This window comes from Lepisma saccharinum, chromosome 6 (assembly GCF_977018435.1).
Source record: "Lepisma saccharinum chromosome 6, izLepSacc3.1, whole genome shotgun sequence".
Lineage (NCBI taxonomy): Eukaryota > Metazoa > Arthropoda > Insecta > Zygentoma > Lepismatidae > Lepisma > Lepisma saccharinum.
This window is the reverse complement of record NC_139234.1, coordinates 16,557,625-16,579,787: the sequence shown is the minus strand read 5'-3', so window position 1 is coordinate 16,579,787 and position 22,163 is coordinate 16,557,625. Positions and strand designations below refer to the sequence as shown.

General features: G+C 38.5%; 1 protein-coding gene across 4 annotated transcripts in view; it reads left to right on the top strand.

Annotated features, from left to right (window-relative positions):
- LOC145988592 (P2X purinoceptor 4-like) overlaps positions 1-21,824 on the top strand; it is a 55,959-nt gene extending 34,135 nt beyond the window's left edge. Inside the window, exons 7-11 of one of the 4 annotated variants that reach the window (XM_083123580.1) lie at positions 1,077-1,210; positions 4,734-4,881; positions 7,930-8,031; positions 10,630-10,698; positions 21,620-21,824. In XM_083123580.1, the coding sequence (XP_082979706.1) occupies positions 1,077-1,210; positions 4,734-4,881; positions 7,930-8,031; positions 10,630-10,662 (417 nt within the window). In that variant the 3' untranslated portion in view covers positions 10,663-10,698; positions 21,620-21,824. Of the gene's footprint in view, positions 1-1,076; positions 1,211-4,733; positions 4,882-7,929; positions 8,032-10,629; positions 10,699-12,864; positions 14,481-16,599; positions 16,733-21,619 lie in introns of those variants that run through there. The other 3 variants (XM_083123582.1, XM_083123581.1, XM_083123579.1) reach the window with 3 other exon arrangements.
- Positions 21,825-22,163: the final 339 nt, after the last annotated feature.

Genomic DNA, 22,163 nt, shown 5'->3' with positions numbered 1-22,163 from the left:
CGGTGTATCAGTTTATCGGGAAAATTACCAATTATTTTACCGATCCGATATATCGTAAATATCTGATAATTTAGTGCAAAAATTCTGCCATTTTGTTGTAATTTTTATGGATAATTTCCATGCCCTTCTTTCTAAAAAAAAGTAAATGTCTAAATATTCAACTTCTTTTGCACTGCAGTCACCTTGAAACACACATTTATTAAGGAGATCAGTGATCATTTCAGGTTCTTCGAGGACCATTTCTAATTTTATATCTGATCGGTAGAATATCGGTTATCGGTATCGGTAAATTTTATATCGGTACTTTATTGGTATCAGCCAAAATTTCATATCGGCCCATCCCTAATTAGAAATATACTTTTTTCCCCCCATGATGTTACCTAGATAGAATTAGAAGGCCAGGCTTATTTCCTAGTCTTTTAGTCATACAGAGAACCTAACCTTTTGGAACTGGTTCGATTAAGTGCCCATTTTGATTTGCACAAAATTCACCCAGAGGGTGCAGCTAAGACAACTTCCTGGATGGGCCCTGAATGACCAAGTTTTTTTAGGCATTTTTACAAAGTTGTTCCGTTCTGGTAATTTTTAAAATTATTAAGATTCCATAACAAGTAATGTGACTACAGATGTAACAGTTTCAGTAACATTGTATATACATATGTTCAAAAACTGTTACTTTGGAATTTATGCTACATTCAAGTAAAAGTAATGTAATTTTTATATGACACAACCAACATGTGCCTCCACCTGGAATTAAACACAGGACCCATTGATTACAAGGCAACAGGGTTACTAGTATGTTATCATGGAGATCCTCTGTACAGCTGTTGGTGTTGCTAAAAATCCATAGTTCAACACATTTCTGTAGGAAGTCTGCAGTACTGAATCACAATGGTACCATTGTCCAGCACTGCTGCTATGACTTAAGTTGTGGCATCTGCATGAGCGTGTGTGTCCATTTATCTATTCATTATTCATCCTTAACATTTCAATTAACCTAACAGAAAAGGTAGAAAAGTGTTAAAATGTACTATAAAATAGCAGAAATTGAATTGAATTTTCTGTGATGCTTTCAGGGTGGAGTGATGCTAATTTCCATTGAGTGGGACTGTAATTTGGATTTGGACTTTATGACATACTGCCTCCCAAAGTACAGCTTCCTGAGGTTAGATGACACCACCAGCCAAACCTCAAAAGGGTACAATTTCAGGTATAAGAACTAAAAATGAATTCTCTTACAAAATTTAAAATTAAAGAGAAATTAATATATGTTCACATGTGAGCTAATGAGAATAATAAAATAGCTGTAATTTAATTCCAGTATCTATTTTTCTGTGCAAGGTTAGTACAAAATTTATTAAAATTATGCATTCCTTCATAGTGCCATGTGCCATTTTGCAGATCCTGCCATGTAACTGGACTGCAGAAAAATACAGCAAGCATCTGTGATTAAACTCAAATGTATATTTTCCCATGCTGTTACATTGTTATTAATTCACCATCTTTAATTACTAGGGTTGGAATTCCAATAGTGGTAATTGTATAATAAAATAGGATGTAGTTGCAACACTTGTTTGATTGATTGTAAGGAGCAAAAAATATCGGTGATAGATTTGGGTCAGATGTTTTGAAATGGTTGCTTCAAGTCATTGCAGCCCTAAGTCGGGAAAGTGTGGAGGGTAGAAGAGCACTTGAGAGCTGCATCGACTAAACAACTCGCCCACAACTTTATGACAATAATATTAATGTATTGTCATATTAAGATTTGAAATGGTTAGGCTAAGTTCAGAGTTCCATATTTGTCCAATAGTAATAATAATTTTGGTTATATAATTACTCCTAATTTATCATCTTATGCAATTAAATGTATCAGAAATTGATATTTAAACAAATTTTAATATATATGATGTTTAAAAATGTCAATTTGTATATCATGACAAAATTATCAAATTGTGCAATATTTTGAATTCATATTTCTAACAGGGTTCAGTTTGTGCATCTGATTGTGTGAGATCTCCGTTTACTCTGTAAACTGGTAATTAGTTGCTATTTTTAGAAGTCCCTGGTAATTGGGGGGGTTTGATCCTTTATAGCTGGGCGCAAAACATCTTTATATACTGCAATCAAAATGTCCTGAAGACATGCAGAATGGTTCAGATTTCCACTTTGAGCTGCATATGTATCCAGTCCTGATCAGCCCAACAGCATGAAGGGAACAAAACAAGCTTTGTCAAACTTACGCAAGTTTAGACCTTGCATTAAATTATCAGTGACGTGAGCAGGATTTTCGAAAGAGAGATGGGGTTACGTATGCTTTATATATATACCAAAGTGATTAGTGACGTAGGTTAACAGAATTTGGTTGACCACGCTGTCTTCTTCTCTCGATTTACTCTTGCTGTCCCGTACTTAATTTCACTTTTGGTAATAACTTCTTCAACTCAATCATTGTTATACAAAGTGATGGGTGGGTTATGCAGAAAGAGTCCTTCTTCTTCAAATCGAGTCAGAGATTTTGTTCCAAGTATTTGAAGTAAATTTCTTGGTGATGCTCTGGTGTTGGGACATAGTAATGCAGATTCACAAAAAGCCTCTAAAAGATCTCTGTGTCAATGAATTTCTATCGGACACCACTGCTTCGATATAGAAAACATTGTGATTATACAAGTGGATAGTGCACTGACACATATAGGGGGGAGTGAGAGTCCATTTACCACTGGACTATTGCTATTTCAATTACTATTGGCCATATATTCTCAGGAGGTGGCTAATTGAAAGACTGCAGTCTGATCCCAAATTGAAATTGCCCTGAAATCTCTTTGATCTGTGCACACTTTGTTGAGGTAGGATCCCGATTACTCGTTTATTAAAATCGGTTGTGGGCATGCCTAACTTTCAAATGACACTGTGCAATCTGGTCAGAGATAGTTGCAAAATACAAGCCATATATCACACAATCAATGCTCTGTAACAAAGCAAGCCATTGTTCATTTCCTTGATCTGAGGTACCAAACAAAGAAGAAAAATGCTACTCCAGTTGCTCTGTATACATGGACTGTTACACTTAAGGATTTTATAGTTTTTTACCTGTGCATGTTATATGCGTGGCCTTACAGTTTTCCAACCTTCCTATTTATTACTTCAACATAAAATGGTAATACTACCTCCTGGCACACTGTAACATGCCGTAAAGGTATGCAGAGGTATGCCCCTGCACATTGACAATTGTGGCCTTTTGTGGAGGTGATGTGATCTGCACCATGCCCAATCTGCCTTAACCCCCTCCCCCCACAGGTACAGTAAAACCCCGATTTTATGTTCCTCAGTTTTACATTTTCCCGCATTATACATTCAATATTCATGGTCCCAATTGAGCAAATTACTACAAAATTTTCCCCGTTTTTACAATTTCCCGCATTTTAAGTTTTTTCAGCTTGGTCCCCTGAAAAAAACGTAAAATCGAGGTTCTACTGTACTAATTTATTAGAGACTGGGTGAATCCCAGATCTGTTCCATGCAGGAATACAACTGGTAAAATTTCCTCCTGATATCACCCACCCTGGGAATCGAACCTGAGTCTTCTTCATGGCAGTCACTTTCACATGCCCTACTGACAGGACCACGGTGGCTTTCCCATAGTTATTCTTTACCATTATTAATAATAATAATAATCATACTATGTCCGTAGGTACAACTGCTGTTATACGGCGTACGCTTTTAGAAGGAACATGAGTTCGGCCAATATCCAGCCTGTGGTACTGCGCTGTTGCCAAACTAACTGCCAGCGCAAGGGAAGGACAGAAGATTTGTGATGTGTCCATTATTTTCATAATGCATGCACAGTATATATGAGTACAGTGAAATAATATAGTGAATATTTCTACACAGGATTATAATATCATATCACTGTAGCATATACGACAAACCCGTACCTGAAAGAAGCTGGAAGGTATTTATTGTAGAGGAACTGCCAGGTCATCATCACCGCTCTCGTCGTCTTCCTCGGTCTCCGTGTCACTGATTTCACTCATTTCCGAGTCACTCTCCTGGAGGTTAATGATTAGATTTTGCACCCTTGGTGCCTGTACTACTGGTGCTAGGTTTCGAGAGTGGCATTATTTAAAATAAAAAGAACACACGGAACACACACTATTGCACGAAAGGGCTGTATTTAATCTTTTCACAAACTGTTCTTCGTGGTGCACGAGTGAACGATAAGTGAATAATTCTACAGCAGCCTTGCTACGAAAATGCTGAACTCAAACTGACCCAGACTATCAATGTTTGAGAATGCCCAGAACAATGAAGGGTCATTGTTTATATCGAGACGAATTTAACACCCACAGTTTTCCCTAGACACAACAACTCAGCTGCGTCAACACGGTGGCAACGAAAAAAACAGGCGGAAGAAAATGAAAGGTAATGTTTTCCTTGTTTCTTTAAGGAACGATAACTCCGGCTATAGGCGACGGAAATTCATGGGACTTGGACAGTCAGGTTCAAAATGTCTTTCTCCATCTTACGATGAACCTTAAAGTGGTGAGTTTTATGAAAACTTCTTGCGCGCAAGAAAAATACAGAACATGGCTTTTAACTTCCACGTCGCAGTCTCCTAACTGTACAATGTTGCACTCCTGCCGTTGGCTGATCGCCACACACACCCTCTGCGTGGCCCTGCCCGATATCGCTTCTAAAAGCGTGCATCGTATAATAAAATATTCTTTTCTTTCAAGGCATGCTTATCATCATGAGTTCAATAGGCGGACATTAATCAAAGCGTACGGCATAAAGTTTGTGATAGATGTCCAAGGAAAAGCAGGGAAATTCAATGCCCTTCCAACATTCCTTAACATTGGTGCGGGACTGGCTCTCTTGGGAGTGGTGAGTAAACTGCATGGTCAACCTGTTGCTGCAATCATCCAGTGCCTTCTCGGGAATAGAAATAAATGCTAGCCAAGTTGTAGGCCAGAAGAACCGTATTGGCCTGACAATAAGCCACACTTTTTATCCAAATTTCCAGTATGAAAATTTTAGGTGCAATTTATATTCACGACCCTGGATTTTATGAAATTTCACCATATCGTATGCCATTTTAGAATGGTGCTTCTTTCTCGTTTTTAAATAATGCAACAATACAGCTAGCATCTGTAAGCTAAACTGGCAGCATTCTAATGACGTAACAACAGAATGTTTGATTTTTGGTGTTAAGATCGTTTTTATTGTTTCATATGAAAATTCTATAGATATATATTGTTTACCAAATACTACATATATAGAATAAAATTTGCTCCCGGTACTTTTTCTTCCCTAAATCTTCCTGATTATTGTATTTTTCCTTCGCCTCCTCAAACTTGAAAGGTGCAGTTTATATATGGGTATTATCTTTTTCTCCCCCTTCCCCCTTGAATTTTTAGAATGTGGCTTATTTTTGGGCCAATATGGTGCTTTTAGGCACCAAATTGAATGATCGATATACAAGTTGGAGGTACATGTACTGTTCAGCTGCAATGTGCTCCTTGGATACTAATAGAGGTGTGTAAAGTTAATGACAAAATAGAATCCATGTCATTATATTAATGGTATGAAAACTTAAAAAAAGTAAAGTAGAGCAGTTGTGCCACATATTCAATGAACTGGTGGATTGAGTAGAAGAATTCCCCAGAGAAATAATGACAGTAACTACTAACAACAACAACAATAGTTTGTCGCTTTCTAAAAGCTGAGCACAGCAATGGCCAAATACAGCATGGCTGCAAGTATTTGTACAATTAGTTCGCAGTACGTCATTTGACTTGTTTATTAGTTTTTATTAGTCCATCATCATCATTGTTAAAATTTACTGGGAGTAGGAAATTTTTTCTAGTCCTATATTTAGGAACCTTGTAAGCAATAGCTATCAAAAAATAGTCACTATCAATCTTCTATGAGAGCATTTTCTGTTCAGATATGCATATTTTTTTTAACTCCTTCCTAAATGAAGAGTTTGTAAATGAGGAGATTTCAACCACTCCTCAAATTATATACTGTATACATGTTACATAACAACTTTTAGTTTTCATGCACATTAATCTGACAAATAGTTTCTGAATTGACTCTATTCGTGAAACGTGGCATTGAGCTTCTGAGCTTCACAATTCACAACCATATTCAAGTATTGGAAGTACAGGTATTGGACAAAATAATGGAAACACGAGTCAGAAGTGGGACATATTTTCAATGTGCCTGGTAACATTGAGCACGGCGAAAAATCAACCTTCTCTTCTTTGTTGTAGGTAGTATGTACTGTGCACTGACAGTAGAGTGTGGTAGGGCACGTTGTTCAGGTGTAGTGAGTGACCAGTATAACCGACCTAACGGAGTTTGAAAGAGGTCGAATTGTTGGTGCCCATTTCACTGGAGCATCTGTGAGCAAAACAGCGAAGTTATGCGGTGTAACACGAGGCACGGTCTCGAAAGTCATGACCGCATACACAGTGCACGGTGAAACAGGGTCTGCTAAGCACAATAGTGGTTGAAAGACGAAGCTGCAGGAAAGAGACCGCTGGGCCTTGAATCGTATTGTAACGTTGCAGAAGAAAACAATGGCCGCCAAAGTGACCACAGAACTTAATCAGCACCTAAACACCCTGTGTCATGCAAAACAGTGAGGCGGGAACTGCATGAAATGGGTATCCATGGGTTTGTTGCTATTGCCAAGCCGCTAATAACTGAGACGAGTGCTCAAAGGCGACGTGCATGGTGCAATGACCACAAAACTTGGCCGTTGGAGGACTGGAAACATGTCATTTGGTCAGACTAGTCAACCTTTACCCTCTTCCCCACTACTGGATGCGTGTTTGTATGGCAGACACCCTCGGCAGTATACGATGTGGACTGTCACTGCCCGACTGTCAAACATGGTGGCGGCTTTATTATGGTCTGGGGCGATATATATCAGGTTATTCGGCAGCTCCCCTTCTCACATTACACGGTCGGGTCTCATAAGCAGTGTATAGAGAACTCTTGGGTAACCAGATCCCCCAATGGTGCAAACCTTATTTCCAAACCGGAATGCCATCATCCAGGATGATAATGCCCCTATTCATACCGCGGGCACTGTTCAATAGTGGTTTTCAGAGCATGCTGATGAGGTTCAACATCTTCCCTGGCCCGCCCAGTTCCCAGACCTGAATATTATCGAGCCTCTGTGGGCTGTTTTGGAAACCAGGGTTCTGCGTCGATTTCCACCTCCTTCGTCTCTACCCGAGCTGGAGGCTGTGCTGCATGAAGAATGGCTTCAAATTCCACTCACCACCTTTCAGGACTTGTATCAGTCTATTCCGTCCCGAATCCAAGCTGTATTGCATGCTAGAGGTGGCCCAACACCATATTCATACATGATGTTCCGACTTTCTCAGGTGTTTCCATTATTTTGTCCAATACCTGTATGATTATAACACAAAAACCAGAAAGTCTCCAATCTGTTAAAACCTGGACCTACAATTTAAAGTGAAATTTGAACTAGTATATCTGTAGTCCTCCTCCGTAGTCGAGCGGGTTAAGGCGTTCACTCGTCTTGAGATCGTTCGCTGCGGGACGGCGTAGGTTCGAATCCGGCTCTGGTCGGAATTTATTCGGCCTACGTATAGGGCCGGTGGCAACCCACCATCGTGAGGAAATTGGGGAGCTCCGAGTGAGTGAGGGTAATCCGGTCGAGAAGACCTACTATAATGGCTGGGGATACGTCGGGCTGACCCCCCGACTATTCCAATACTGGTTGAAGATCTCCACGCTTAGAGGTGACGAAGGAAAGCGTGGGAGGGAGATTGGCAGTCGGTAGGTATGCCTAGGCCCTTCATGGGCTGTTGCGCAACGGATTATTATTATTATTATAGCTGTAAAATATTTCATATTGTGTGTGAATAACATTTCCCCCTTTTTCTCTTCCAGTCTACCATTCTCTGTGATATCATTCTCCTGTACTGCTTACGAGCACGTAAATTTTACTATCAGAACAAATATTTGGATGTGAAAGGGGATGATGCATATGAGGTGAGTGCATTGCTCCATTTAGTTTAATGTTTACATGCTGTTCATTATTTGGAAGCTATTGAGAATGCCATTTGTTGAGAAGTACATAAACTCCCTTGTATTTCTGACAGGAATTGAAAGAAACTTCCATTATTTAGAGATTTTCATTAGAAGTTTCACTATATATCAAAAATTGTGTGTGTGTGTGTGTGTGTGTGTGTATGTTTGTCTCCAGTGGAAGTAAGTATCTTGTTGCAAGTGATTTGATTATTCAGGCATCATAGGTTTTTGAAAAATTTTACTTGTGCTTGCTTACATAGTTCTAATTGTTGATTATATGTGCTTATGTTTCATATATATATATGTGCATATTTTATTTGAGTTCTTTTTGTATGTGTGTGTACGTGAATTTAATTAGCATTAGATAGATGAAGATATTGCATTGCAGTATGACAAACATGTTAGGTGTTATTGAAGAGATTTTCTTGGGATATCAACCACATAAGTTCAGGACTTGGGAGGATTAAGGAGGAGGAGGAGGAGGAGAGAGGGGTAAATTGCCCCCTTTCACTTCCAAAATCATGATCATCCCATGATGCAATCATCCCCAAAATGGGTTTGAGGTTTTTTTTTAGGTCCACTTTATGCATTGATAGGCTACTCAGGGCTGGACCTGTATTCAAGGGACCCCAAGTTTAATTCCAGTGGAGGCATATAGAAGCTTTGGACCTCAATTTGTAATGTAGGTCTCGATTAGCTCACCCCTAAAAGATGTCTGCAGCCAACAATAAATTAACATAATAAGTGACAGTTTGGTAACTGTGGTTAATGTTAAAACTATGCTCAATTTTCTTGTCTGTATCTTGTTTTTGTGGAAATTGATATTACGTTACGTCAGACGATTTCTCTCAATATGAAACATTCCGTTTTGTTCCCTTAAGAAAAGGAATTATTTTTATTGTAATTGAATAAGTACATGATAGCTATATGGTCTTCTTGTGTGTTAAGTGGATGACATGTTGCCACCAAAGCTTTTAGGTTCAAGTTCTGATGTGGGCATCGGTGTTCTTTGGGGGTGTCCCTGCGTCAGTTTCATCTAATCATCACTCCTCTACGCTTTTCAGATTAGCCAAAACTGGCAGAAAAGCAATATAAAATTTAAAAAATACAGGAAATCATCCAACTACTGGGACCATATTATCAAGGAGGTAATGGCCATTCATGGGTAAGAGAAGGATCGTGTAAGGGAGATGGGTCTTAAATTGGATTCAGTCCAGCTCATAGCCCTTCTTTTATCACCGGGATTGACCCAAACATGACATACATATAACATGGTTGACACTTATCACCATTTGAATTGTTGAAGATGAGTGGCAAAGCTTGTACCACATATTTCAGGATTTCATTTCCTGATTGTTCGAGCAAAATGCGGATAACACAACTACTTTTAGGGCCTCCCTGTTGGCATTATCAAGGGGTCATTGGTCTAATCCTTGGTGGAGGCAGATTGTACAGTGGTTTGGTTCCAACTTTAAACTGAAGGTCCAGTCCTGAGCATAAAAGGGATATTAAGACAAACTTTGTATATTTGGTGTACAAATATTGGCATAGATTTTTCAGCTTGACAAAGTTAAGAATGCCTCTGTGGCACTGTAGTTTGCAGAGCAGGGCTCACAGGCACCAGAGAAGTGGAAGCAAGAGGAGAAAACAAATGACTGTGCCCTTCAGTGTGTGAGTTTACCAGGGGCATTATCATCTTGGTTAAGCTGTGTAATGCAGTATGTAAACTATGAAAACTTGGAAATTCAAACTGCCCCTCCACTCAAAGAAGAATTGAACAGCTAGCTTTGGTTATGGGACAAAAACTACTTTTGTATGTTCCTGGCACCAAGGCCTGAACCCAGTCCATACATGTTCTTGAGATGTGTTAATTTCTGTTGTACCAATTGTGATATGAGCGACATTTATCACTTGAACGATGCTCAGTCCTGAAATATGTACTCCAAACATGGTCACCTGGTCAGTATCCTGAGACAGTCTTCTCTTCATTATTTGACAGCAGGAAAGCTTGATTGAGAAGTTTGGGTATGATGGAGTATGACAGTAACTGAAGTTTTCAGCATTTAAAAGGTGCATAAGTGCATAACCAGTGCTGAACAGAAGAATTGCATGATCTACATGAAAGCAAAACATGGTAACAGAGTGTCTTTGATTAGATCAGAGTAACTTGGTTGCATTCTTATTTCATTTCGATACTTAAGGGAAATAAAAATTAACTTCAGGATAATATTTTGGCTTGCAAATAACATGAATTAATATCAGAATTCTGTTCCAAGTTTATGTTTCGGACATGTTCCGAGTAAGAAGATATGTCCAAGAAAGGACTGAAAGGAACATGTCCTCTCTAAATTGTAAATAATTGTGTGTTTAGAAGTTATACATTAATTTAGGTTTTAACAGTAACATCAGATATTCATAGGTGACTGTTAATATGATCAGTTAATAGTTAAAGTTATGGGGAAGACTTTTAAATTTATGGAGTCATTGTCTGTTTTCCCTGTTGAGGAGTTTTATCATGTGTGTGTTTAGTGTGTCAATAATAAACTATTTTGTTGGCAGGTGGTGCGTGAAGATTATGAGTCAATACCTTGACTGTGATACTGTGAGTGCTTATGCAAGGCAATAAAGGTGAACATTTTTTTCTCTAGAAGTAAATGGTAATAGCTTGCATGTACTTCTAACATCACAGGCCTATAGAAGAATCTGTAACGGGCAGTATGGGTGCATGGCATAGTGTGGTAGTGGCACTGTGTAGAATTAGAACCACCTCATTATGATTTTTTTTTACCCCAGCTTTCTTGTATCCCTGAAAACTGATGATTCAGTGCAGGCTAACAAGGCCCTGGTGACTGGGAAATATGTTTGGTGCTTTGTGTTACTCGACATTTTGCACGCGTATTTGTGCTAGTCCTCATTTGTTTTTGTTTTTTACACTAATAAAACAATTTAGTGTATACTAATTGTATTTTGTACCCCTGGGCTGAATTCTGGTAACTGCATGGTTTCAGTAGGACAAACTGAAATGAAACTACTCTCCCTTGGCAAGAAAAAAGAATAAAATCCATTATTATGTGTTGAAACACATTGAACAGCTATTCATGGGGTGATGGGGTGATGTGATCATTGCATCGAGTCACATCATTACTTCGTATCAGGCTTTGTATTGCATTTTATGTATTACATATATTTTTTACTTCAAGTAGGCTAATTGCAACAATTTGGATGAATGATGATGACTGGGACATATCCAAATAGGGCATGAAAGTGGGACATTCACAGAGAGAGGGGGGAAATTAGTTACGTTTGTTAATCTCAGATATAAACATGTATAGGGAATGTGGGAGAGAGGGGGGAGATGGGTAGATAGGTCAGTATACTAGGGACGTTCAATATATAAGTTTCCCTGTGCTATAAAATATTGTATAAAGCAATGCCATTAAAAAGAAGCACATGGTTGACAAGCGCCATCCTTCGTCTACAAGGAACAACAATCGATTCGTTATCAGACATGAAGGCGCATGCGCTCAAGGGCGAAAAGTAAATGCTTGTTCGGAAAACATGGGCTCGCGTCATAAGGAGTTCAGAAGCATGGATGCTAAGGGTGTTCTGCTGATGGACTTTTTGGAACGAGGAAGAACAATTAATGCTGACCATTATTGTCAAACATTTGATAAACTGAAAAACGCAATTCGACATAAGCGACCAGGTCTCCTGTCAGCTGGTGTCATTCTTCTTGATGATAACGCTCGCCCCCACTCAGCAGTGCAAACACAACACAAAATTGAAGAATTGGGGTGGGAATGGCTGCTTCACCCTCCATACAGCCTCGATTTAGCACAGAGTGATTTCCATCTTTCTCCGGTGTTAAAGTCTGAATTGCAAGGTTACTGTTTCGAAACAGATGAAGAAGTGAAGCGGCATGTGAGAATAGTGCTCAATAGCCAGAGCCCTGATTTTCTTGCAAAGGGTATGGACAAATTGGTGCAACGGTGGGACAAATGCCTGAATCTCTATGGGGATTATGTGGAGAAGTGAGGAAGGATCCTCCTACACATCTATGTATAGTTTTCTAATATATCTTAAAAATAAAATTTTTTACAGCATACGGAAACTTATATATTGAACGACCCACGTATAATGCACTTACATAATGATTGAAGGTACTATGTAGGCTGCATTCATTGAGCTTTGGACTCATTTCATTGAAAGTTTAAGTTTGAGCCCTTGTGACCGCGGTGGCTCAGTTGGTAACGCATCTGCCTGCCATGCTCAAGGTCCCAGGTTCGATCCCCGGTCGGTTCAAATCCGGGAACTTTCGTAACGGAAGTGGCCCTGGTGCCCACCCAGTGTCGAATGACATGGGTGCCTGGGGGAAACCCTGGGGGGTAAAGGCGGTCAGGGGCATGATGCTGATCACATCACCCCCACTCACGACCGGATCTAGATAGTGTGGGGCATTACCCCCACACCCCCTATATGCCTTCATGGCATGGTGCTAAGCACAGGGGAACACTTTACCTTTTTTACCTTTTGCTCTTGTGTGGACATGAAATGTGAGTGTTTCTTCATTTTCAACGTATCAATCATTCTCTCCATGCTGATCAGCCAAAACTCAAAAAATGCCATAAAATAAGAAAGAAATATAAATACACATTGAACAGGAACACCCAAAGAGAGATTTGTAGAACAATGCTGTAGTATCCAATTGCATTTCAGTCTTGTGTAATAGTGCTTGTTACAGGTAGGTACATTGCTTGTAGCATAGAAGATGATGAAAGTTGTGGATTCTTTCAGATCTCTGAGAATGAAATTTCAATAGAGAAGTCTCCAGGTTTGGGGGAAGCAGTTTGTGCAGGAGGTGATATAATTCTACACTTACTTACGTGACAACGTCCTCTTTTTCCCACATGAGATTTCCAACAATCCACTTTGGAAAAGTCTCAAAAATAGACGGTGCAGAGGAATGATTTGAAATTCAAATCAAAATGTCTACTTGTCTGTGACATCCATTTGGAAATATACTTTCTTTAACCTTATGATACTCATGTTGTAGAATTCACAACATGCGATAATTTTTCTCTCATTTTACACAGTACATTTCAAAAGATGTTTCAAATACTTTGATTTCATTCACATGTTGTACCATATTACTGCGCAACCTGTACACACTATCCAATTGCATTTTCGTCTTGTGTAATAGTGCTTGTTAAGTGCCCAAAGTGACGTGTGTTGTACATTTTACACTATGCGAGTCGTATGCTCATCTTTTGTGTTGCATTCAAATGCCTCAAAACGAATTTTCAGCAAGAAAAGCCTTGAAACTTGAGAGTAGATCTGATATTCCTTTACAGAGAATGAAATTGAGTGTACTAATCTTTCATTTTGTTATTATTTTTATGAATATAAAGATGCAATTCAAACTGTAAGGGTGAAAAGTGCACACTAGAAAGGGAGGGGGGGGGGGGGTCACAGTCAACGTGGGCCCACAAATTAACAGTTTGAGATAAAATGGTAAATGTATGAATATATTGTCATCATCCATCACCAATATGTTCGCTTGTCATTTGGTTCTCTTCGCACACTTTCATACAAAAATGGCAGAAAGAATGTAAAATAACCTAATTCAATCAATCAATCTTTGCACACTTGTTCAGTAGGCAGTGGCTGCTGGTGGTCTGACTCTATGGGTGTGCGTTTCAGGCTCACATCCAGAATACTCACACCTGTGTTTGCATACATAATGATGCTAAGTGTATTGGCAACCCAAGTTATGACCACTTTCCACTGATAATGAGACTAGACAGAGTTGTATTTCATGAAAAATTTTAAAAATATGAATTTTTTACAAATTTCAAATACCTCGGTGATTTTTCTCATTGATCACAAGAAGAGAAATATTTGCCTGTAGATAATTCAGCATTTGATAACCTTACAAAATCATTCAAATACCGATCTACAATATCAATATTATTGTAGATTTGTAAAATATTTAGAAAAAAAATCCTCCCTTGCTCTGCTAATAACAGTGAACAAGGAGAATAACAACACTTGTATACATCAAACAAAATAGCCGATTCTGATAGAGGCACATATTTTTGGTAAACAAAAAAGCAAAATTTCAGTACAAAAACAGGAGTCAATTTTGGGTTCAAAAGCGGTAAATAAAATGAAATTTCACTGTTATAGCGGTGAAAAAGCGGCATATAATATGACATTTTGGTTTTAAAAATGTAAATATAATCCCAAATTTGATTTAAAAACTGCACTTACTACACAAAATAAAAATATCCCTTCTAATAGCACATTAAATCATTACCAGAATATTAAGTTTATTCCTGTATAAAGGGGTCCATTTTTGCTTCTCAAATATTTACAGCAGAATTAATCAATTTTCTGTGAATTGCATAACTCACAGGATAATTCAGAAAGTGTCGCGTCTGTATATAAACGGTAAATTTCGTGTTTAAGAGTATATTTCGCATTATTTCGTGACAAGACAGGGTAGGAAAATCCACCACACACCTTTCAGAAACATGAAAAATTAACATTACAATGTGTTATTTCACATTTCGTGTTTTCGTCAAAAACGAAATATGCATGCCTTTACCAATCCAACTACTACATGCAGAAATTCAATTGTAATCTATCTAGCAATTGCTTATTTCTAATGACAGACTAACCAAACCAAGAAAATAATAAATATATTAAACAGTAACAGTACTCACTCAGTCTACACTACCTGCTCCGTACTTCAGAATTTGTCTTTCCTTTCCGCCGTATCCAAATTACTGCTGTTCCTGCACGCTTTCTAGCTAATTTCCCTCCCTTGCTTCATTGTCAAAAAAAATGAACCAAATTAAATATAATGTCTGTGCTTTTCCTGTTTACTGTTTTCCCTTTCATGATGTAATCAAACACTTGGCACTGAAAGAGCAACAAGCTTTTGACAGTGCTGCACAATTTGGCAACCCAGGAATGGGTGAACAATGGAAACAGCTGATTACCACATCCACGCTTCCTCCACTCGGGTTGATAATTTGATCACAGGGGCATTTTGCTTCTAATTCTTACAATTCAAGACATTGTTTAAAACATTGGTTTCGCTTTACCCCCCCCCCTCTTTCTTGCCCCTACCATACTTGGAACAGGGTGAATGCAAAGAAGTGTGGCTTCCCTTGACACTGTCTCATGGTTTCTAATGGAATGAGTTTCAAATATTACATTTCGATGCATGGCTGGTGGTGATAACTAGGGGCCGGGACTTCTTGTCCTATAAAACTGTGAAATATGTATGTAATTGTGTTATAGAAATTGAAAAATGTGTCATGAAAAATTAAAAATATCAGAAATATTTCCAGTAAAGCCAAAAGATGTGCACAACAATACTTTAGAATTTCTCATTATACGGGATGTCAGTATTTTCCAGGGAAGATCAACTAGTGTGAGGGTGGGGTATTAAATGAAGTCTGAATCCCTTTAATCGAAGAATGTAGAGGGAAAATACTGAAAATATTGTGAGTTCACTGCGATTATCCTAAGTTTCATTTGCTATTATGTCAGATTTACACCCCTTTGTGGAAACTAATTTGTAGCTCACTACAGCTCTGGTATATCTAGGCAATCAATACACAAACAACTCTTTTAGGGAGATTTTGATGTTCGCCATGTCTAAATGCTGCAATAATGAAGATATCTTCGAATATACTACCCTGCAAAACAGAATCTTATTGTCTGTGGAGAACACATCACTCCCAATTTGTGTAACATAGCACCTGAATCTCGCCGCAACAGATTCCTTTACAGGAGGCATTCTATTCACTTGCACTGCTACACACTGAAATATGCCAGGATCAAACGACAAGTGATCTTGAAACTCCCGTACTCGATTGCTGTTAGAGTATCGGCAGCATAAAAAAAGGGGGGTATTATTGTTCTGTACTAGTTGGTAAGATTGCATTTGCTTTTAATTTCTTCGTTCATAGTTTCCTTATCCTGCCATCAATAATGTGAACTATCCATTGTGTTAAAGGTGCGAAGAATAAATTATAAAATAACAGATTATATGCAAGACAATTACGAAATTATACAGTTATACAGAAATATGTCTTATTACGAGAAAATTGAAGAAATATGTTGTAAAAATGTGAAATTGGTAAAATATGTCAAAATATACATTATCAAGTTCGTGTATTTCGGCTGATTTTCAACAGATATACAAAGATCTCACCCCAGTATTCGATCCAATGCCAAAAAAAAAATATGTTATAACATAAAGTCCCGGGCCCTAGTGATAACACATGAGCTGTTGTGCAAATGAAGTCAGTAATGACACAATCCAGTAGAGCTAATCAGTTTTCTCTCCTCTTTGCTGCAAACAGCATCAGAGGTAACACAATTCAAATTGTGAGTGCACCACGGTAGACGTTGATGAAGCGAAGCAAATGGCAGGTGAAAGCTGTGGAAACATTTTATGTTTTGAAGATCATGATGTTCAATGGATATGTATAACAATAATGATTTGCATTACAGGTTTATTCGGGTGTGCACGTGTGAATAGGCAGAAGCCATTTTCTTGCAAAATTGATCATTTGTGGACCCATATTGACCAAGATTTTTTTTTGCTCCTAGTGTGTACTATCAACCTGTATAACCCGATAAATATTAGCGCATCCAGAAAGTAATTTTCCCACTCACCCACAGGTGGCGAGGTTCGTTCAGTGATCAAGTTCTTGAACGCACAAAACATACAGCTGATTGAAATTCATCATCAGCTGTGCCAGGTGTATGGGCCAGACGTCATGAGCAAGCAGATGATGTGTCAGTACGAGACATTACTGAAGGCCGGCAAAATGTGCATGACGATGAGCGCAGTGGGCAGCCGTCGGCGTTATGGACAAGCTTGTGGAGAAGGTGCAACAGTGCATATTGGAGGATCGTCACGTCACGATCATGGAACTCAGCAGCCATTTCCTGCAGATTTCTCGGTCATTGTTGCACGACATTGTTACAAACTGCCTCTTGTTCCGGAAATTGTGTGCCCAGTGGGTGCCGAAACAACTGACACCCGAACACAATGGAAAACGCATGGACACGGCGCTGACATTTCTGCAGCGTTACCATGATGATGACGATTTTCTCAACCGGATTATCACAGGCGGTGAAACGTGGGTTGCATACAGCACTCCAGAAAGCAAGCAGCAGTCCATGCATTGGTGTCACAGTGGATCTCCATGCAGGACGAAGTTCAAACAGACTGTGTCAGCACGAAAAGTGATGTGCACGGTGTTCTGGGACAGACAAGGCATTCTGCTCATCGAGTTTCTGCCCAGAGGTGAGACTGTGAAAGCTAACCGTTACTGTGAAACACTGGGAACATTGCGACGAGCCATTCAGAATAAGCGACGCGGTAAACTCAGTGCCAGGGTGATCTTGCTGCACAACAATGTGAAGCCGCATATGGCTAGGCAAAAGTTGCTGTCCGGTCAGCATTTTCACAGCGACGAAGAGGTTCAGACGGCTGCCACATAGTGGTTCTGCGCCCAGGTGGCGGACTTCTACGACACAGGTATACAGAAGTTGGTCCCACGCTAGGACAAATGCCTGAATTGCGCCGGGAATTATGTTGACAAGTAACTGGACAAGTGCTGTATCTGTGGCAATAAATCATTGAATGAAATAATGTTTCCTTTTTGTGCACGACCCCAGGGAAACTTACTTTCTGGATGCACCTAATAGATAATTTCTTGTTCTAGAGCAACACCCATTGCACTCATCTAATTATTATCAGTATCTGCAATTGTATTTCTATATCACTGGCTTGCTCCTAGTATTTGGAGTTTGAATTTGTTTTTCAATTATAGTATCTCTGAACTTTTATATAGTACAACTTTTTGTCAAACATGTGAACGCATATTTTTCTGCTGCTGTGCTATTTCATGTGATATTATTGTGTAATGTGATGCCATTGTGAACTATGTAGCTTGTGCCTTCAGTGTGCGCATGAATGATTGTTAGCGTAGAACATACTGTATGTTGTACAGATGTTGCATTGCTAATTTGTGTTGTGCACATGTATGTCTGTGTTTGTGTCTGTGCCCATCAGTGAATTATCCTGTCTGTAATTGCATCCCAAAAACTTGCAATGAAAAACAAAATCGTGGAAATCGGTTTTAGAAAAAAACATTTTTGCTAAGTGCAGTGCTTTGTAAAGGTTTCCCAATATCTTAACAGCAGTTTGAATCCATTGTACTATATGATGCCATATAGTGATAAAAGAAGTTGTAGTGCACACTATACTGGTTTTTAAGTTACAATATGGGCACTTTTATGTGGTTTCGATTGGTTAGTAGTTATTGAAAGTTGTATTTGCAAGTTTAAAACTCTATTGTTTTTATACAGGGTGTACATGATGAACCACCGGGATTTTGAAGTGATGGGAACTTAAAACTAACACATCTGCACGTTTTTTGGTAATTCTATTGCAAAGAGCAACTCAAAAAGTTTCTTAAAAAAATTACCACACTTCTATGTGAGCACCTTTAGTGACATGAAGAATGTCCACCCGTTATTCCACTTCATGCCAAGTGCGCTGCAGCATGTCATCAGGAATAGTATCAATGGCAGCAACAATTCGGTCACTCAAAGCATTCACGTTTGGCACCTTCATTGAGTAAACTGCATCCCAGAGGAAGAAGTCCAGAGGAGTGATATCTGGGCTACGTGGTGGCCAGGGGATAGGGCCCCCTCCCTCGCCCAATCCAATGAACCGGAAACGTTGAACTTTGTCCGCGTACATATGCAGCTGTTTTCGTAACACTTTTTGAACTGTTGAAGGAGGCATTTGCAGTTCTCTCTCTTGCAACTTGCCTGATCAACTTCTGCAGGCTGTGGACGAAAACATCACAATCTTGCTCAACATGTGGCGTTCCTCCCCCTGACTTCTTCAACACACTCCCCGTTTCCAGAAATCTTCTGTACATGCCCTGATGCTCTTGTCTGTTGGCGTCGTTTTGTTCAAGAGACACAGGAACTTATGCTGCACTGTAACAATTGATGTTGACTCCGCAAACCATCCACAGCGTGTGCTTTCTCTTGAAGATGACATTTTTACAAAAGCGACGACAGTGCTGCCAAGCATGATGCATGTGAACTAAAAAAAAAAAATACACACACACACTTCAGCATATATGGCACCAATACAAAAGACTGGATTGTCGTAACTTTATTTTCTGATTTTTCACATCGCGTCGAAACCCCTGAGCTTAATCGTGTACTCCCTGTACAATACATAGTTCATTTCTGGTAATTGCATATTGATACAAATAAACTGACACTTCTCTTCTTACATAAATATAAAATAATTCTGTAACTTTTGTGAAAAACAAAACTTAACCTGATTCACCTATTAATTTTGGTGACTGTCATCATTCACAGAATACTGTTGATTGCCATTCTAATAAACTTTACAATGGTCCAAGCACAACAAAGAGTATGACTGACTAATCTTGCCCGTAGTTGTGTGTTTTGATTTCAGACTGGTACACTAGATGTAGAATTTTTTTTTGTAACTTTATACTTTTCTTTAAAATTAATTGCCACAGTCTTGTGTTCACAATCTAGTTGAAACACCAGCAATGTCATTTGCATGCACCATTTGAAAATTTGTTCTGATGTGGTGCATTAATCAGGGCAGTAATTGTCCAGTTCTGGTTCATAATGCCATTTGTCAAAATAATGGACATTCATAGGCATCCACAGGAAGGGTCAAAGGTCACTTTTCTTATCTTTTTTTTGTCTTCCTTTCTCAGTCCTAGAATTATTTTTTTCATTCTTGATTTTTCTACTTTATCTTTTTCTCTTGTCTGTATCCTGCTTTTATCTAGTGATTTCTCTCTTTGTTTCTCTCCCTCACACATACAGAGGGTGTCTGCTTGCTGGGAATCCATTGAATTCCATGCATTATGCAGATATTATTGGCATTAGGAATGTACCATAGATTCAAATGTGAATTTCCTTCAAAAATGTGAAAAATTCCAGCATCTAGTAATGAAATCTCGTGAATAGAAATTTCATTGCCAATACCGCAAAATCTTATAAAACTTTCCCAGATTTCCCATTTTCAATTAAAAATGTAAAATCAGAAATTGGAAATCTCATCTAAATTAAACAGAATTTATTTTGTAAGTGTATGTACTTGATTTGTAACATATTTTCTGCACCTTAAATTATATACTGCAGAAAACATACCAATGTTGCATTAGAATTTGTGGACACGCTGGTTCAAGCTAAAAAAACTTAATGTACTAAAGAGTTTCAAAATACATCATTCCATTTTTAGCCTAAAAAACCTGGAATTATACCTGAATTATTTTTCGCCTTAAGAGTAGCCACCCTGAATCACTTTCTACCTTTATAATTTATTTTACTTCACTTCTCCCTTTGTCTGTCTGTGTCTGTGTTGCTTCTTTTACTTATCTTTCCTTTCTAAATATTTCTATCTTACAAAGACCCTTAACAGAAGATGCCATGGAGACTTCAATACACACCACTCCAGGACAAAACTTTTGGGATTTGACCCCAACCCCTTAGAAAATGTTACAAGTGCCAGTGTGGGTATTCCTTCTGTTGAAACTTATTTATTTGGATTGGTATAATAATGGTTATTAGTAGATACAGGATGTTAGGCAAAATGTCTATGCTTTATTGTTACAAATATCATAAAAATGACAACACATTCACGGCCAGCACTGGTAGGGACACTTAAATGGCCAGGCCAGGCATTTTCTGAATCCAAACTTACCTCAAAAGAATGTAGCTGCCATCTTAAATTTTCGAGTTTTTCAAAATGGTGCCCTGGAGGCTGCAAATGGCACTTATCATCAACTTTTTCAACCCTGTGGATACGGAACCTGACATCTTAGACGGTTCCTGCTGGTGTCCCCTACTGATGACCCCCCATTGGTTCTCCAAGGATCCAAATGTGTTGTGCTCCCTGGAGCCCTTGGTATTTTGGCACCCTGGGCATTCTTGGGCACAGCATCGGACCTCCTCCGTCATGTGGTGCACCCCTTTTCCTTCCCCGGTCAACACGGGAGGAGAAAATACCAAAATAAGACCCTGAAAAATTGGACACCACAGCTAAACGACCTTAGCATTTATGGGCAAAATCAAGCATATAGTTCAAAACGACCATGGTCGTTTACGGGTGGGAATGTGTTAATATAAGTTCATGTCAGGGTATTAACATTTTGTACGCAGAAGTTTATTTTGCCAATTTTTGTGTACGATGCCTATTTACCTGTTATTGAAATGTACAGTGGCCAGCCAGTATTTGCTGAATGTGTTATAATTACACTCCATATTGTAAAAATCCACTGCCTGGCTAATTTGAATACTTTTAGTACCTAGCATACAGTCTCAAGTTATTAGAAAAGGTAAATTTTATATTGGCACTTTATAGGAATTTGCAATAACTTTTAATTGTCCATTCCTAATATGTAGATTTCTGTCTACGTATATAAGCTAAAAAAATGTCATTATTTTCTCCCAGGTATACCAACATCTAGAAGAAAATTCTATACAGAGCAGTATATCTACTATTTCAAGTATAAAGTGACATGAAATATAAAGGGAAAGACGATTGTATTTTACACATGTTTATATTTTTTACCATTATTACTTCTAGTCAGTAAGTTTATTTTGAAGAATAACACCATTAAGCCTTGTTTCCATTATATAAAAATTCAATATGCTGACTAAGGCAGTAATTTAATTTTATTATAAAACATAAACTAAAACATAACGTTTCAACTTTATAGCAAGGTCTTCTTCAGACTTTTGTACTTGGTGTAAGAGTCTGAAGAAGACCTTGCTATAGGGTTGAAACGTTACGTTTTATAATAAAATCAAATTACTGCCTTGGTCAGCATATTGAATTTTTAAGAAGTGTAATTGCATGTGATTATTATAATTTGAAGCTGATTTTATTCAAGTTTGGTGTTTGAAATGTACTTTAATAGGAGAGAAGAATGGTTACAAAGATTGACTTGTTATTTTCATAATTTTTGGATGAAACAGCTTTTATATGTACACGA